The sequence below is a fragment of the Lathyrus oleraceus genome, chromosome 7 (genome assembly GCF_024323335.1).
Source record: "Lathyrus oleraceus cultivar Zhongwan6 chromosome 7, CAAS_Psat_ZW6_1.0, whole genome shotgun sequence".
Taxonomy (NCBI): domain Eukaryota; kingdom Viridiplantae; phylum Streptophyta; class Magnoliopsida; order Fabales; family Fabaceae; genus Lathyrus; species Lathyrus oleraceus.
Window position 1 is genome coordinate 79,035,314 of NC_066585.1, and position 19,310 is coordinate 79,054,623.

General features: G+C 36.7%; 1 protein-coding gene across 2 annotated transcripts; it reads left to right on the forward strand.

Annotated features, from left to right (window-relative positions):
* The first annotated feature begins 12,392 nt into the window (after positions 1-12,392).
* Positions 12,393-16,551, forward strand: LOC127105516 (phosphatidylinositol 4-phosphate 5-kinase 2). Of its 2 annotated transcripts, none has more exons than XM_051042706.1 (8): positions 12,393-13,520; positions 13,610-13,774; positions 13,934-14,099; positions 14,244-14,354; positions 14,433-14,626; positions 14,725-14,855; positions 14,935-14,977; positions 15,905-16,551. In XM_051042706.1, exons 1-8 carry the CDS (start codon positions 12,604-12,606, stop codon positions 16,188-16,190), a joined length of 2,013 nt encoding a protein of 670 aa, XP_050898663.1. In that variant the 5' UTR covers positions 12,393-12,603; the 3' UTR covers positions 16,191-16,551. The 2 variants fall into 2 exon arrangements, with proteins under 2 accessions (XP_050898663.1, XP_050898664.1); XM_051042707.1 differs by having other exon boundaries at positions 12,394-13,520; positions 14,938-14,977.
* Positions 16,552-19,310: the final 2,759 nt, after the last annotated feature.

The following is a 19,310-nucleotide window of genomic DNA, read 5'->3' on the forward strand; positions in this document are numbered from 1 at the left end:
ATTATTATCGGGGTGTTACACGATGTATGAAATGTTTTCAAGGACTTTTGGAATTTAACTTTGCGTAAATCACCAACAAGAGAGAAATGTTTATTGCTAATTTCTTTGACCAATGTTCATTACAAAAGGAATAATAATAAAAATACAATGAAAGCTCAAGTCTCCCAGGGGCGGCTTCTTTTTGGGCGAAGATACGCATTGAGTCTTCGTTCCACATTAAGCTGACTGGTAAGTTCTAACACTTTCTTCCTTTCTGCGACGAACTGAGTCTCGAAAGTATCCCTTTCTTCTCTCAACTGGATCCAGGATCTCTTTAGTTCTTCAACATTGGTAGGCATATCTGGATAAGGAATGATCTGAGGAGCACCTCCTTCAGCTTCAGGTTCGACAATCTGAGGTCCGATTGCAAGATATGGCATGACAAGTTCACGAGCTCTGGCGCGTACCCATCTGAGATAAGGTTCCATAGGAATAGAATTTTTCTGTCCCAACGTACCTCTCTTCACCATGCCCCAAGCTCGTACAAATCTTTGACGGAGGCCTTGGGAATCGTTGTCATAGTCGAACACAATGCCTTCGATGATCATTTCATGTGGACCATCTCTTCGAGCATAACCAAACTGTCGCAGAGCTAAAGCAGGATTATAAGTAATACCTCCTCTTATTCCTAGGAGTGGTACATTAGGGAACTCGCCACAATGGTCAATGATGGTAACATTTTCCTTGAACTGAGGACACTAACAGATGTCTGGGTGGGAGAGCGACATTATCCTTTAAGACCATTTCAAATTCTGCTCGTTCTTCAAGACTGATTGAGGAAGGTGCGAAATAAACCACCTAGACAACAAAGGTATGCAGCACATGAGAGTCCCTTGCTTCTTCATGGTACGAGTGTGGAGGGAATGCAAAATGTCTCCCAGCAAGGTAGGTACAGGGTTATGAGTGAGAAATATCTTAATAGCATTCATGTCTATGAATTGGTCTGGATTAGGGAATAACACCAAGCCATAGATTAGCAATGCCAGGATGTCTTCGAAAGCACGGACATTCATAACTTTTAAGAATTCTCGGGCCTTATTTGTCAGGAATTTGGCAAGTAAACCCTTAACTCCACTCCTTGTTACCCAATTAGCTTCAATGTCGGACTTCGTCATGTGTAAAGCTGCGGCAACTTCTTCAGACTTCGGAACCTTTTCTAAACCACTGAACGGTAGTTGATCAAGGATAGGTATCCCAAGCAGTTTGGAGAATTCTTCCAATGTGGGTACCAACTGATAATCTGGGAATGTGAAGCAATGATGTTTAGGGTCGAAGAACTGGAATAAAACTCCCATCATATCTTCTTTGAACCCAGTGGTAACTAAATTGAGAAGAGAACCATGTCTCTTGATGAACTGCGCGTGATCGGAAAGTTCTGACACTAAGTTCTTGAGTTGAGGAGAGATTGCTACAAGATTAATCCGGATGGTCTTCCTGGGAGCCATAGCTTTACAAAACAGAGCAAAGTTAAATCCCTAAGTCCTTGAAATGATTATAGTGTCATGATATTATGATGTTATGATGTTATTATGTTATGATGTTATGTAAACAAACACAAGCAAGTCGCACAACAATCACTCCTAAGTTTTAAGGCTTGTATGAGTTCCATAGGTAAGTACCCTCCCTACTGAAGTTTGGTTGGTTCAACCTGTCCTAGAATAGTAACCGGGTTCTAAAAGGATCTCCAATCATTGACCTTCCTTCAAGTCCACTTCAGTGCAACACCAAGTGGTTGACCGAAGCTTCCCTAAAGTCCAATCTCAAGGAGTGTAGTATCGAGTCTCAACCAACCCCAGTCGGAACCGAAGTCAGTTATCTCACTACTTTCTAATGGCCAGGATGAGTCAATTAGGGTTCTAAAGGTCTGGTTAATGCTTTAATGACACCACGCAGATGCCAAATTTTTCCTCAAGTAAACATGAGGAACATCAGGACATCCAAAGTGTCACATTAACCGTAGCCATCATTTTAACCATTCCAGTATACGCCGGATAGTCGCGATGATCTATTGCTACTTACCTAAGGTACACTAGATCTGGGTGTAAGATCTTTCACTCAAGAATACCCAAGCAATTAAAAGTAAATCAGACAATTTTAAATAAGTGATCTTGTTTTTTAAGGTAACCTCTCTTGTAATTCGATTCCCCAGCAGAGTCGCCAGTTCTGTCATACGGTGAACTGACTTGGGGTGTTTTGCTTTTTATCGCAATGTCGCGGATAGCAAGAGTCGCCACCGACTTTTCTTTTATCCAATAAGGAAAGGTGGAAAAGAACAGGAAAGACCTCAATAGATTTTGGGTTCGGGAGGTACATTATACAAAGGGAAGGTGTTAGCACCCTTTGTATCCATGGTTATCCATGGGCTCTTAATTGCTGGATCACTTATATTTTTGTCTGAAAAGTGTTCGTGAATTGTTTAAAAAATGTTTCGAAAAGAGAGTTTAACTTTGTAATAATTCTCGTATGAATGTATAAAAAGTATTTATCTCGTTTGATTTTGAAAACGGTTTAGAAAAATGTAACTTGGTAATGATTCTAGTATGAATGTATACCAAGTGGTGATTTTCTAGGATTTGCAAAGTGTGAGGGGTGGGAAATGTTTTAGGTTATGATCCAGCAATTGAGAGTTATACCTTCCTAAGGTCGTTATGAACGTTTCCTATCCTTATGAGGGTAAAACTGTCCTTACTATTGAGAAGTAAGTAGTTTTATCCTTTGGATGTAAAAGGGTCATTGTAGGGTCATCGATCGGTCATTAAAGGCAACAGTTGTAAGGATACCTTAGCATTCGAAGGGACGATCATCATTTAACCGTAGGCTACACCGAAGGGTCATCGAGGGACAAAATCGTATTTTCGAAGGCAACATCCGAGGGACCATGATTTATTTTATGATGATTTAACCGAAGGGTCTTTGCTAAGTGTATCCCTACATTCGCGGGACACGACCATAATACCGTAGTCGTAGGGTAACAAAGAGAGGTCTGAGATCATTTATTTCAAGACAAGATTTTACAATTAATTAAGTAGCCGTCATCAAGTAGGTAATTAGGTTCATATTAAAACCAATACATTAAGAACAATTAAGCCATTAGGGTGGATCTTTGCCATAAAATTAATACATTAAAACCAATTGAATAATTCAGATATAATCTCCATAAGGGTATCCCACCCATAAGGTGGAATGCCTAGCCGGCCATTTCCTTGGAAACATGTAAACCTTTACACAATTCAACACACGGATTAGAGCATCGAGATAAAATATAATTGAAAGTTGCACCACAACAATCATGAACTCAAATCAAATGATGCAAAATTATAATAACATAAGATAGAACAGCAAAAAATTGAAACAGCCACTGTCCCATTCGCCCCTGCTTCGCCTGGCGAAGGCCTAGCGAGTACTCGCTACTGGCTCGCTTAGCGATGTGCTAGCGAGCGGCTGCTGGTTTTTGAATATGATATCAGTACAATCTCAACCAATTTTATGCCTTATGGATCTCATTACTGCAATTATATGATTAATCATTTAAGGTATGCATGGTATATACTAACGTTCACATGCCAAGCTTAAGGTATTTCATAAATCTAATCATAAAGTCATATGCAAATTAAGAACATAAAACAATGATAGCAATGTAAACCTGTTAGCCGCTGAGTTGTGACTTCGGATCAGCAAATCGGATTGAATTGGGCAGAGGTAGAACTTGGTGCCGCCGAGTTCCTTCAAGGTTTGCCTCCAATGAGTATCAGGGTTTGCTTGCTAGGGCTCTTCTTTTCGCCTTCGTTTCCGTCTCCGTTTTTCTTCTTCGTCTGTTCTCCCCTGTCCCCCTTTCGTGACTGAAGCTTGGCTATTTATAATGCTCTTGTTGTGACCTAATGGGCTCAGAATGAAGCCCAGAAATTCTGACATTCGCAAGCTTCGCTAGGCGAAGGAGTTGCTCGCCTAGCGAGCAAGCTATTTTGGGCTTTTACTGGATCTGGTGCTTCGCTGGGGCGAGTGTCATAACGAGGGGTTCGCTAGGCGAAGGAATTGCTCGCCTAGCGAGCAGGCCAGTTTGGGCCATTTTCTGGATTGGGCCTATTGTGAGCTGGGCTTTCGTCCCTTGAAGACTAGTGCCTTGCAGAATAAGTCGGAGTATCTTGAAAAATGTTTTATAAGATTAGTGGGCGAATTTTGGGGTATGACAGCTTATTACTAAAAACAAAACAAAAAATTACAATTAAAATCATATTCAGAAAATTCATAATAATACTATAAAATTGATACAAACACAATATTTTCAAACAAACACTACAAAACTCTAAAAATAATTTTTCTGCCATTAACACAATCCCAAGCTCAAGAAAGTAATAATATATTTTTTACTCTTATTACAATAATAAAAATAAATTATAAATTTATAAAGATTAAAATTAAAAATTTACCTTTTAAAAGTGGTTTGTTTCTATTTGAAAAGAGTAAAAGAGAATTAGTAGGAGTATGAAAAGAAATAGGAATTAAATTTTTTTATTTTATTTAAAGAATTCATTTTATTTTGAATGCAGATGGATGTGTGTGATACTCTGTATCATTTTATTAAGTGGAGGCATTATTAATTATTCTTCCTAATTTTTAGTATATTCAATATATTAATATATTACTTATATTGGGTGGCGTCAAACTTTCTTCCTAATTTGAGAATGTGTTACGACAACATTCTGAAACATGTAGCTACAAACTTTCCATAGGTAGTTGAAATTTTTATAATATAGGGTGGCGTCGGTGATTAGGGAGAACAGAAGGTAGGCATGTGCGCATTGTAAGAAAAACACATCGGAACATAACATTTGTTTGTTTTTCTACATATATTATTATTATTATGTTGTGACTCAATATCAATAACATTCACAAACAACACAACAACTCTATTATGCTACTAACTATTCTTATTAATCCTCCACTACTAGTTATGCATCATCACCATCCTCGTCTCCCATCAAGAGAGGATGGGAAGGTGACACTTATCCTACCCCTGAAGAGGGTACGCCTAAGCGGTATGTGTCTATATGGATGCCGATTTGGGGTATCTAACCCATTTTCTTCTTCTTTCGACCATTCTTTTCCCACCGAGTCCCTAACACCCCGAAGGAATTCGTTGCTACTGTGGAAGAGAAAGACTTGATCTTTATTCAAAATTTGTCTGAGACAGAGAGGGTAAAGCTTCTCATCAATGCCTCCAATAACTCTTTATGGGTTGGCTCATTGTTTTGTCTAGTAACTGCTGGCTGAGGGATGTTTTAGCCCTCAATAACATAACCAAGGTAAGGGACATTTAGAAAGAGAAATGCAAAGTTATGGAGCTGAAACACTCCTCTATTTAGAAGAAGTTATCTAAGATATAGAAATAGGCTAAACTTGTAGAATTTTTGCAGGCAGAAGTGAAACTTCATGGCTCTTATCGACTCTAGCTACCCAGGTGCATGAGCTAGAGGCTTTAGAGGTCATGGTTATGGCGAGGTGCAAGTTGGAAGAGGATCGATAGGCTTTCAAACACGAAAAGGAAGCTTGTGTTGAGGCTCTGAAATCTCTTAAGGAGGCGTCTGATGTTATGCATGAAAAATCCTAGGTTACCTTTCAACGCGCTACACAGGTTGTGTACGGGGTCCCAAATCAGGTTTTGGAGTAGGTGCAAGGATTTTTCCCCAATATATATGTTGATATTGGCCAGTTGAACCCGTTCGGGATGCTCCCGACGAGAATGCCAGGGATGAATCAAGCGCTTTAGTGTGACTTGTCGGGGCTTGAGAGCTTTTCCTTCTTCTTTTTGTTTTCTTGAAAAATTCACCAGGACGATACACCATGGGTTGTAACACATTTTTTATTAATAATAGGGTTACTATATCAAATTGCTACTTTATTTATTTTTGCTCATTAGATAATTGCCAAGCTTATTTTTTACTATGTCTTTGGGCTAATTATGAGTTGTACAAACTCAAATGCATGCTTTTATTCTTGCAACATGTAAATTTTATTTGCCCTGAGAGTAATTCCTATTTGTTTGCGGAGGATTTATCACCATAAGCGTGGAAACCTTAATGTTTTGGATGAAACATTTTATTGTTATATCCGGTAACGTACAATTGCTCAGCCCGTCATTTGATTTGTTTACACTCTCGTGGTGGGGCATGAGTCCAATGAGATACGATCATATATTTGTACTACGCTCTGTGTCATAGAGGTCTGTTCCCTCGCCAAAGGGAGGACTCCCGTCCCTTGTCACCGAGTTATGACTCGGTTCGAGATGGACATTCTCCGAGTGCCACCTCCAAACACCCTTGTTTGGATATATCCTATGAGAGGGTGTGTCAGTTATGCAGATATGTGTGTAATATTTGATTGTGTGGATTTGATTGTCGTAGTCAGACGTGCTAAGAGTTTGCGATAACACCCTTGAATTTCTTTTTGCATGCTTTTCACAATGGGGATTTGTTTGTTGTAGTCGCACGTGCTAAGCGTATCCCCTGAATATAAGGAAAATAGAAAGCGAGCAAAAAAATGATATAGAAGATTTTGTTCATAGTTACATTGATAGTTGTAATTGAGTGATATATTTGTAGACAAGTAAATTAATAAAGGATAAGTTAGGATCTGATGCTTGTCCACTCCCAAATGCCTTGTTTAGTCGGCCTAACTGTCGGTTGGGACGATCGAGGTGTCCATTTGCCTTAGACCTCTCCAGGCTTCTTATCTAATTGTACCTCTTTAGATAGCCAACAACTTTATAGGCATGAAACGATGATGTATTCTAGGGTTGTGATTTTCCCATCTCTATGGGGTGTGTGCCCCGTTACTATCTTCTACCGTGGTGCTTCTCCATAGGTATATACGGTCGGCAGAGGAGTAAGAGAGAAATTCCGTCTGAATCGTCTGACCATGTGCATCTTCAGGAGTGTCAGTCGGAAATGCTTTCTATTGTATTTTTGAGCGTAATGGGGGAACCGAGGTGTCTCATTCCTTCCCCATTCACCATTCGGCTATGATGGATTGAAAGAGTATAATCCATCCAGAATCATGTTTTTTTTTTACATATTTGACACTTGTCCGGTTCCTAAGAGTCAAAGGGTCATTGTGCCCCCATTTCGGGCCAACGAACCTCTGGTGTTTTTGTGGTTTCAACCAATAGGTCATTGACCGGGTGCCATGGATTATAATGTGTGTAGTAAGAACCTTCCTGTTTTTGGTAGGATGGTCGTGGTTGTAGGGGTTTTACCTTAACGAAAGGCGGATTTTCTTTGTCCTTAAAAGGCTCTCATTGCATTCTAAGGTTGATGCCCGATTGTGCTCCATGATCCATCTTAGGTGCCACACTAATATGCTAAGAGGGACGTGTACTTCCATGAATAAGCCGAGAAAATACCCGTCGTGATGATAATGCGATGTGAAAAAATAACACCGAAATATCTGATGTTCTATGTTATGGCTTTGCATCGTACGTTTGCGATGATAACCACTCAAGTTCCCACAATGCTTTTGGAATTCGGTTATCCCCTTCGCGTTATAACTATTATTAAAGCGATATGATTATTGATCATCGTTTATGTGCTCTTTGCCTCATCCTGGAGGTGAGTCAATTATGGTTCTAAAATAAAGGAAATCATTACTAGGAAAATCCTCTCAATGACAAACAATTGAAACAGTTTGTAATTAGAAGTTCCACTAGGAGCGATGCGTGAGATCTTTGAAAGTGACATGATGTTTTGTTCGATTTTGATATGGATCCAAATTTGGATATGAGATGGCATTTTTGCATGTTTTCAGGGTAGCTCAAAATTTCAGAGATTCGGTTGATCAGAGTTAAAATGAAGCTCGACTGATCCGAACGTCGTGGATCTACATGTTTAATCTCAAAAGATCTTTGTTCAGTTATCAGAGAAGGCTTCAATGAATAATCATGGAATTGTAGGAATCAAAAGTCGATTCTCACATATGACACCTTGTTCCATTCCAGAACCAGACCTATATGTGGTTCGTTGATGCAAAATTGAACCGGTAGTCCTAACCTCCAACAATGTTGAAATGAGCTTTCGGTGCGACAACAAATGATGGTGCGTACCTGCAAGAAACTCTAACGCTTAAGTCAACTGAGGTTTGTGAAAGTGGAGATTAAAGAATGTACGAGGACTTCCCGCGTGAAACGCGTTGATACCTTAGATTAAGTGGAGTGGATTGAATGGATATGGGTTAAGCTCTTTTGAACTTTTGGCCGACCCATAACAAATAATTAGAGTTAGAGCTTACTAAGCACAGTGAACCATGAGTCTTTTTTAGAAACAACACTAAAATAGTTAAATAATAAGATACTATATGCAATCCCTTAATAAGAATATAACAATTTATTTAATTGTTATTTTTTCTCTAATGAACTTATTAGAGTGCACATTTGCCTTGTTAATAGAGTCACCCACCTTGATCTTTGTGTTGGTGTAAGTCTTAGAGGCCAATACTTTTGGTACTTGTATCGAATTATTTATTAATAATAAAAGATATTTTCTTTATTATGTTTGTTTAATAAAGTCCCTAGAATAGCTAGTCCGTTTAATGTATCAAGTGTGACTTAATCATGAGATCCCATTAAACATAAGGACACTATTCTTAAAGTATCCGTATTCGAGCTTTATTGTGAAGTGGGATAACATTAAAGCATTAAGACTATTATGTATATAGACTGATGATCACATCCCATGGATCATGGATAAGGAGTTATCAAGTCTTAAACATAAGTATGAATATTGAGAGTAATATTTATACTGTATTGACCCGCTATGAGAATACTATATAGAATGTTATGCTAAGTGTCATAAGTTATTCTCATGGTGATAATGGTGTATACCACCCTTTGACCTGAAACCACTATGTACCCTAGATGTGGAGTCGAGTGCCTTATTGTTGATCAAACATTGTCCGTAACTGGATGATCATAAAGACAGTTAATGGGTACTCCACGAAGCATGCCGAGGGACATGAGTGACCTAGACGAAATTTGCCCATCCTACGTAACAGGATAAATGTCTACGGGCCCTATATTGAACTGGACAAGGATGACACGATCTATGCCTTGTGTTCAATATAGACATAAGGGTAAAAGGGTAATTATACACATAAGTATTATCACAAAAGGGTTTGTCAGATCACATGACATTTTCGTGTCTTGGGTAGCAGTGATATGTTGCTAGATACCGCTCACTGTTTATTATGTTAAATACGTGATTTAATATAATTGCTAATGTCGCGAAAACCTACAGGGTCACATACAAAAGGACGGATTGATGAGAGACAAAGTAACTAAGGAACACCGTAAGGTACGACGCACTTAAGTGAATTGTAGAACATCGTAATGTACGGTGTACTTAAGTATAATATGAAATATGGTAAGGTACCACACGCGTAAGTGATTTTGGCATATCATAAGATATGGGCCACATACACTTAAGTGGGCTTTTTAGCTTGCGACCCATATAAGTGGTTCTATAAATAGAACCCTTGTGCAGAAACATTTGTGCAGTTGTAATTTCGTTTCTTTCTCTCTCTCTCTCTCTCTCTCTCTCTCTCTCACTCAAATCCTTCATTCATAGTAGCTAGCACTAAGATTGAAGGAATCCGTTCGTGTGGACTGAGTAGAGGCATTGTCACCATTTAACGTTCGTGATCGCTCCATAGATCTGCATCAAAGGTTTCAATCGCCACAAGAGGTAACGATTCTATCACTGATTATGCCCATTCGTAAGGATCACTAAAGGAGAAATTTTTAAATTCTGTTGCGTTTTAGATCGCTATTCTCCTTCACACTGATGGAGTGGGGTTAGTCTGTTCTAAACTAAAAAATAATTTCAAGACTCAGCATATTCCACTAGATCATAAGACTATGCATATTCCATTAAGTCATACAGAGCTATATTACTTATTTAAAGGGTTAGGCAAAAGGATGATATACTTTACAAATCACATAGTTTACAACATCTTGCTTAAGATATAACAAACATAATCGATAATTGATTTTATTGAGCTAATAACAAGTACTTATAATATTTATAAAATAACATTCGCCTGAGGGACTCAACAAATTCTTGCCTAGGGGACTCAACAAAGTCTCGTCAGAGGGACTCAATATAGTCTCGCCTAAGGGAATCAATAAAGTCTTGTCAAAGAGACTCAACATCGCATTGCCTAAGAGATTTAATAAAGTCTCACATGAGAGATTCAACAAAGTCTCTTTAGAGGGACTCAACATAGTATCACCTGAGGGACTCAATAAAGCCTTGTCAGAGGGACTTAACAACATAGTCTTGCCTGGTGGCTCAACGAAGTCTCACTCGAGGGACTCAACAAAGTCTCGCTTGAGAGACTCAACAAAATCTCATTAGAGGCACTCAACATAGTCTCGCATGAAGGACTCAACAAAGTCTCATTAGAGGGGCTCAACGAGTCTCACTCGAAGGACCCGAATGAACCTCATCAGAAGAGTTGAAACTAATCCTCACCTAAGGATAGGGGTAAGCGCCTCGACAAGGCTCTTCGGAAGGATCGAAGGTGAAGGGTTAAAACACTGAAACCTATACAAGTTCTCGTGCTTGAGGGATTATGTAGAGGAATAATTGAGGAGGACCTTGGGGCGAGGGCGAGAGGCATATGTGTTGTCCTTCCCGAGTCGCCCCTGTATTAGTTCGAATGCCCTTCATTTGTTTCAATCTCCCCTTGCTCGAATCAGTCGCCCGACTTCCTATTCCTCTGTCCATAGCATGTGTTTATGGTTGAAGCGTGTATTAGGTAAATAGTCAGTACTTAGGAAGTCGCGGGGTCTAACCATCTCATGAATTTCTAGGTATTTACCACCTACTCCCATGGAGGTCACTATATTTTAGGGAGACTTGGTTTGTTCGATCCAAGGCCCCTATAAGGCTATAAATACATCATTACCTTTATGCTGAAAGAGAATCCAATCTCTAATACACACATAAAGCTTCTCACTTCATCGTCTGGGCTAACTTTAATCCTCAACAAATCATAAAGCCTTTGACAATCCTTATTTATTGGGGCTTGTCACATTCATTGTACTTTCATCCAATACACAATTATTGGAAGTATAATGAATCACAAAGTTGCTAGATCAGTTTGATCAAATTAGGTAAACTCGTTTCTCTGTGTTCTTGTTTTCATCTTTTTCTCTTACTTGTTGTGGACTTGCATTCACTCTTAACATGTTAGTGTGTTGTTTGAAATCATTTATTTTGGTTGTTATTGTTCTTTGTTCCACACATCTTGAATCTTCAACGAGAGTTTGGTGTGTTTGAACATATCAACAAACTCACTAGAATAATTAGAGTTTACGCAACACACCCTACCCTATAAGCCCCGTGCTTGAGAAATGTGGACCATCATAAATATTCTAACCTAAACCCATATGATATCATTAATCTCAGTCCCTCACTCAACTATAGTCAATTAGAATTTATAAGCATAAGTCTCTTTTAAAAACAAAACTAAAATAGTAAGATAGAGTAAAATACTAACTACACCCACCTCTTAATAAGGATAAAAGTCTTTAAATCTAAGTGATATATTTTTTTCTCTAATGAACTTAGTAGGATGTTCACTTTTCTTCTTAATATAGTCACCCACCATGATCCTTAATGAAGTAGAGTTAGACTGATTAAGAGAAAGAAGACTTTTCATGTCCCACTAGATCATAGAAACTATAATTCTTACTTCAAAGGTTATGAAAGACGACTATAATATTTACAAATCTAAAACATAAGACCTCTTACTTGAGATATCACTATTACTGTAATCACAACAAGTATACATTTACATTAAAATAAAACAAATCGAATACATTATCACATTTGTCATAAAAATTATTTGGAAGATAAATAAAATTTCAAATTCTAAATATGTAATTCATTTTATTTGTTATTTTATTAATTACTTTCCCCTCTATTCATTTTTAAATATGTTATTTTAAAAAAATTTTATTCATATCAAAAAATTAATCATTATTATTATTATTTTTTAAACAATAATTTTTTTATCTATAATACTCTTAATTATTTATTATATTTATTTTCTTTTTATCCTTATATAATAATTAATTAAAAATAATTTTAACAAAATTACAATTAATACTATCTTAAAATTTAAATAAAAAATAACAATTAAAAAAAACAAAATTAGAGATCGAAAAATGACAAGCCAAACTTGTGAATGTGTTACGACAGCCTCGTGCAACATGTACAAACTTTCCATAGGTAGTTGAAATTTCAGAATATAGGGTGGCTCGGTTCATTAGGGTGAACAGAACGTAGGCGTGGGAGCAGTGTAACAAAAAACACGTGGAAACATAACATTTCTTTCTTTTTCTACATTAGTACTACTACATTGTTATTATGTTGTCGTGACTCAACAATATCAACAACATTCACAAACAACACAACCACTCTCTATTCTCTCTCTCTTTCTCTCTCTCAAATGCTTCCTCCACCATTTCACTCTCCGGCAACTCTTCCTCGCCGGTGAATAATATAAACAATGCAAGACACTCTTCTCACTCTTCCACACCAACAACACATTAACATCAACTTTCACTCCAAAAACCACACTGCCGTTACAGATAAGTCTCTCCCTAACGGTGACATCTACACCGGAGCTTTATCAGGAAACACACCTCACGGCACCGGGAAATACCTCTGGTCGGACGGGTGTATGTACGAAGGTGAGTGGAGAAAAGGAAAAGCCTCCGGTAAAGGAAAATTCTCGTGGCCGTCGGGAGCTACCTACGAAGGTGAGTTCAAATCAGGTCGAATGGAAGGGTTCGGCTCATTCATTGGAGTCGACGGGGATGTTTACCGAGGGACCTGGTTTGCTGACCGGAAAAATGGATTCGGTGAGAAGCGTTACGGTAATGGTGACGTCTATGAGGGATGGTGGAGGTGCAACTTGCAAGACGGGGAAGGAAGGTACGTTTGGAAAAACGGGAATGAATACGTTGGAGAGTGGAAGAATGGTGCTATATGGGGTAAAGGTGTTTTGGTTTGGGCTAATGGGAACCGTTATGAAGGGTTTTGGGAAAACGGTGTTCCCAAGGGGAATGGAGTTTTTACTTGGTGTGGTGAAGGTTTTGGGAATGAAGAGAAACAGTGTGAGATGATGATGGCGAGGAAGAGATCCTCGGTGGATGGTTCAAAGGGTGTTGGTTTTCCGAGGATTTGTATTTGGGAGCTTGATGGTGAAGCTGGTGATATCACTTGTGAAATTGTTGATAACGTGGAGGCTTCTGTGTTTTACAAAGATGGTAGTGAATCTGAAAACAGTGGAGAAAGTTGCGGTGGTGTGTTGGACAAGAGTCCTTGTTGGTCTCTTGATGGTGATGTTAAGAAGCCTGGTCAAATTGTGTCTAAGGGGCATAAGAGTTATGATCTTATGATCAGTCTCCAATTGGGGATCAGGTATTGCTTTTTACTTGCTTTGGTTTTTGTTAGCTCATACACCTGACACGACATTGACACTGACAAGCCTTATGTTTTTTTGTTTATAGATATACTGTTGGCAAGTATGCTCCTGTTGTGAGAGAACTTAGAGTAGCAGATTTTGATCCTAAGGAGAAGTTCTGGACTAGATTGCCACTAGAAGGATCCAAGTTTGCACCTCAACATCAACCAATGGACTTCAGGTGGAAAGACTATTGCCCCATGGTGTTCAGGTGTTAACAATTTGCTTGAATTCTATTCATGCTTGAAATTTATTTCAAAGTAAAGAAGAATTGCTTGTGTTTGTGTTTGTGTATTTTCTATATACTAATTGTGCATATATCTTGGTTGTTACTTTTTTTTGTTGGTGGGTTGGTTGGTTGGATATTTAGACATCTAAGGGAATTATTTGCCATAGATCCTGTGGATTACACACTTGCTATTTGTGGAAGTGACTCACTCAGAGAGATGTCTTCTCCTGGAAAAAGTGGAAGCATCTTTTACCTCACTCAAGATGACCGTTTCATAATCAAGACTGTGAAGAAATCTGAAGTCAAGGTTTGTTGTTTTTTGCTTTTTGCTTTTTGATTTCCTGCATTTGTTGATTTGAAGAGAAATTAAATTTTGAACATTGTATTAAGTAAGGTGAAATTTCGCTTTCAGCTTTGGTCATAATTAGCTGGTGTCCCATGTCTGTCTCAGGTGCTTACCAGAATGCTTCCAAGTTACTATCAACATGTTTGTAAGTACAAGAACACTTTGGTTACGGCATTTTTAGGGGCACATTGTATCAAACCTGTTGGAGGTCAAAAGGTATGGTTTCATAATTGAAAACATCGAGTTTTCTTGCAATTTGTTATGAAAACTTATAATGCTGTGGAACAAAAACAGATTCGGTTTATTGTGATGGGAAATGTGTTTTGTTCGGAGTATCGAATTCATAAAAGGTTTGATCTCAAAGGTTCTTCTCATGGTCGAATCACGGATAAACCTCGGGAGGAGATTGATGAGACTACCACTCTCAAAGACCTTGATCTTAATTTTGTCTTTCGCCTAGAACAGTCTTGGTTTCAAGAGCTAAAATGGTACGAACTTACCAAGTTGGACATTCTTCTTACCTTTTGACATTTTTCATGCTGTTCTTATAGAGTTGATATTGTGTATAATGGCTTATGATGGTCAGGCAACTTGATAGAGACTGTGAGTTTCTGGAAGCGGAAGGAATCATGGATTATAGTCTTTTGATTGGCCTTCATTTCCGCGATGACCACTCAGTTGATGAAACGGAAAGTTCACCGCGTGATACACTGTCAGGTGTTTGTCTTATTTTCTTTCTCTTTTTCAAATGTAGAAATCCTCAAAAGATATGAAATCTTATGGATCATGAATTTAGCAGGCAAGAGAGATATGCATGATGATGATACGCACATACCCCGGTATGCTCTTTTTTCCTTTATTCTTGTTTTAAGACTGTTCTCAATATCCTTGCACTTTTCAATCATCATTATTCAACAGAATTCAATGTTTTGAAATTTAGAATTCTTGATGCACTTCTTTTAGTTTATGGCTTAACTGCTTAAGCAATTATTGTAAATTCCGACCTTGCAAGCATTTCATTGTACAAATATCGTCAAATAGGACTACCTTTGAAGCACTAACATAGACACTGAATAAGACACTAACACATGGATGAATGTAATCGCGTATGTTGTGTCGCTGCTACATAGGTTACTACTACCGGGACAATTTATAGACGTTGTACACTTTTGTCTTTAATACCACTATCTTGTTTGCATCTATTAGTGGCAATTGCTTTCACTACTATGCATGTGCCACACCCTGCCGTTTATTGCGTATGGACCAGGGTCTAAGACATATAGATAGGTCGAATACTTTTTCTGTTTTGAAAGGTGACTATGGCCCATTGTCACATAAAGTGTCAAGAGGTTATGATCTTGAACTAACAAACCACTGAGTAGTAATGAATGAGTGTTATACTATTTACCATTCTCTAGAGAAGACTTATTGAACTCTTTTTAAGAATATTGATCCCTATGTTTTTACCTAGAGATCCACCGAAAGTGACCTCAAGTTGTTCTAACATAATTGGAGATTGTTGTGTTGTGTTGACATTTTTGAAACAAATGCTGGTGGGGTCATTTTGTTTTCCTAGGCAAAACCAAATGCTTATCTGACTGGGAATTGATGGATCAGTGGTGTTTTTTTATGACACGACGGGCCCAAGTCTCCCGCGTCTAGAAAACAACGCATTTACGTTTACAACGCTTTAATTGATCTCGGTCATCGATATGAGAATGTCTGGCTATGATGTTACTAATTCGCCTTTCATCTTGATATTTCAGCGGTCCTCTAATCCGGCTAGGAATGAACATGCCTGCCAGAGCTGCGAGAATGTGTAGCGGAAAAAGCAACAATTCTACTCCTTCAGAGAATACTAGTGAGATCTCTGATGTAATCCTTTACTTTGGTATCATTGACATTCTTCAAGACTATGATATTAGCAAAAGAATAGAACATGCGTACAAGTCACTACAAGTTGATCCTACTTCCATCTCAGCCGTTGATCCTAAACTATACTCCAAAAGGTTTAGAGATTTCATACACAGAATCTTTGTTGAGGACACATGACACATGTTTGGACCAATTCAATGACATGCTTATGCATCAAAGAAAATGCTCTAATTGGAATCCAATTATTAAGTCCATGAGATTAGTATATAGTTGATGGCTAAATTTTTCTTATAGCCATTTCAAGTATTATAATGAGTGGGGGAGGAAAAAATGAGACAACACTTATGTCAATGTTTTTTTCCTTTTGTAGTGGGGAGTGGTTGGTTGGCACAATAGCTTATGCATATAAAAGTCACATGTCATGTGATTAGTTTTTTTTTTAAATGGCTTATGATGTGTATATGAAACAATTGTGGGGTGTGGAGAAAAGGGGTATAGACTATAGAGGATTGAATGAAGATTCAAATTGAATTGAACATATGTTTTTATTTGGAGAAATTGGAAAACAAGAAAGTAAAAGTTGACATAGGGGACCCAAGTTTGTCTCTCTAATGTGCTTTTCAAACTTCTTTTATATTTTTCTCTTCCACTTTTGCAACGAGTATATAAGCCATAAAAAGAAGAGAAAGGCACAAAAAAAAGAGGTTGTATTGTTAATTTATTTTTGTCTCTCCTTTGTCATTGTACAAACCATGACACCAAGTTTGAACAAGGACTATACTCACTTCCCACACTTACTATTTTATGTCCCTTTTTTTCTTTTTTGAACAATGGTGTGACCAAGAGTTGAATAAAACGACAAAGTGAACACGTCAATGTGGACCTAAGTGTGGACCAATGTGGCATCTTGATAGGTATTTATGCATGTTATGGCTCGGCATTTTAATATTGATGGAACTTGTTAGAGAAGTCTCGCCTTCATTGATCAACAAGCACTTACAAACTTAAATTTTACATGTGGTACTAGAGTCAATTCAAGATTCTTTTTAGACTGTTATTAATGTTTATTGCAAAAGTATAGATATAAAGCAACTAAACCTAAATAAAAATAAAGAACTCAAGTGTTATTCATAAATAAGATAAAAGATATGCACAATAATTTGTTGCAAACAATTCCACTACATCTAGGTGGTGCTTAAAGTGGGAATTCACAAAAGTTTCCCATCATGAATCCCTGACCAAATTACCGACAGTTGTTCATGGAAAATTTTACCCATTCTCCCTCTACAATTCATTTCGACTAAAATATTCTTATATTATAAAAAATATTGCATTCTAGATGGTTCATGTTAAATTATTCTACAACTAGTAAAAAATCGTGGTCTAAAATAAAAAAAATCTTTATTTTTTTTTCAAAAGTCTTTCTATAAAATTATCAAATCGGTATTATATTTCAGATAACTTCCGGTGATTACAATAAAAATGAATTTAGGCAACAGTGTAAACGGTTTTTAAACTATTACCAAAGATTTAAAACTGCTGTCTATTATTACAAAATAAAAAAAACTATCAAATATTTACATAGCAAGTTATTCAAGTGAACAAAAATTTGATAAAACATTATAATATCGGAAAATTTATTGTAAGTTATCCGATAAATAAAAATTTGATAAAAATTATAATATGGAAAAATTTATTGTAAGTTATTCGGTGAAGAGAAATTATATACCACAATTCTTTAAATGACATTCTCTGATACATTGATATAGACATACAAAATTTTCTGATTTAAAAAAAGAAGAAGGTATAATTGAAATATTTTAAAATGTAAGAGTAGAGAAATAATTATAAGAATATGGAGTTTTTTATTTTTTAAAGAATTTAATTGATATACACTGATAGTGTAAAGATTTTTTATACTGTCTGTTAATCACAACCATTGATTTATTTAAAATGTTTGACTTTTATTTTAACCACTTAAAAAGTAATACAAATGGATGATTGTGATGTATTGACAGTATAAAACTTTTTACAAATGGATGATTGTGATGTATTGACAGTATAAAACTTTTTACACTGACAGTGTATAACAATTAATCTCTTTTTTTTAATAAAAAGACAGAAAAATTAATATTTCATTAGTATATATTTTTTTTAATACACCCCCGCTTTACTAAACATAACATGTTAGTTACTGTTCATCAATAATTTTTATGTTATGTTAAAAACCTCATCCTCATCTTCATCTTCGTGAAATCGCCATTTTTATAATTTTTTGGAAATCGTCACAACTTTGTGAGTATTCATCACAACTTTGAAAGTAGCATTATCATCTTCGACGAAATTGCGATCTTCAGAAATCTCCATCTACGAAGAAAATTAAAACCTCACATTCATCACAAGAAATCCTCCTATAGGTTGAATCGATTGCAATTATTTTGAACATGTTGAATGCACCGACTTGTTTAAAGCATATATGAAAGCATCAAAAATCTTTCCAATTTGTTCGAGATCTACGATAGTTTCATTCAATTTCAAGGTAATTAACTTTTAAGTTGGTTTCTTATAGTTCAGAAGTTGATTTGTTGAATCTTAGGCACATAATTGTCTTTTTGTTATGTTCGAATTTGTTGAAAGGTTTTAAGTTTTTGCATGATGTTGAATGTAGTTGTTCAAATATGTCGAAGGGTTTTAGGTTTTTGCATGACATTGAATGTAGTTATTAAAATTATTTTGTATAATATATGTAGGTATTTGCAAAAGTTCCATCCATAGATATCGAGAATATTCTAAACATTTTCAAGGGCTCACAATGTACTAATCATACTAATTTTTCTTTTGAGGTAGACTCAAAGTTATTTTAAATTAACCGTTGATATGTTAGTAATTTCGTTTGTAACCACAAGGATGTCGTAGTTTAGTGAATTAATTAAAATCAATTTGTAGGGAAGTAACTATTCTCTGAGAGGGAGGACTTGTCATCCTATAAAGATGATGTATGAGAAACGAATAATCATGGAAATGGATGCAACTTTGATATGGAAGATGCAGTTGATTCAATGGTTGATTAAGAGAAATTAAACTTCAAAGAGACTTGTCCTGAATAATTGATGAGGTACCACTTTCTTGATTTTGTGATGATTTTTATGTTTTATATCTGGTACACGCGCTTACATGGATTTTCTAGTAGAAAGAGTTGTGTTGTTAGGAATAGGTGTAGTAGTCCAACAAATGTCCCTTTGTCATAGAGAAAGTATGAGAGATGAAAAATTCATAAATTTTGTTTTGGATTGGAAA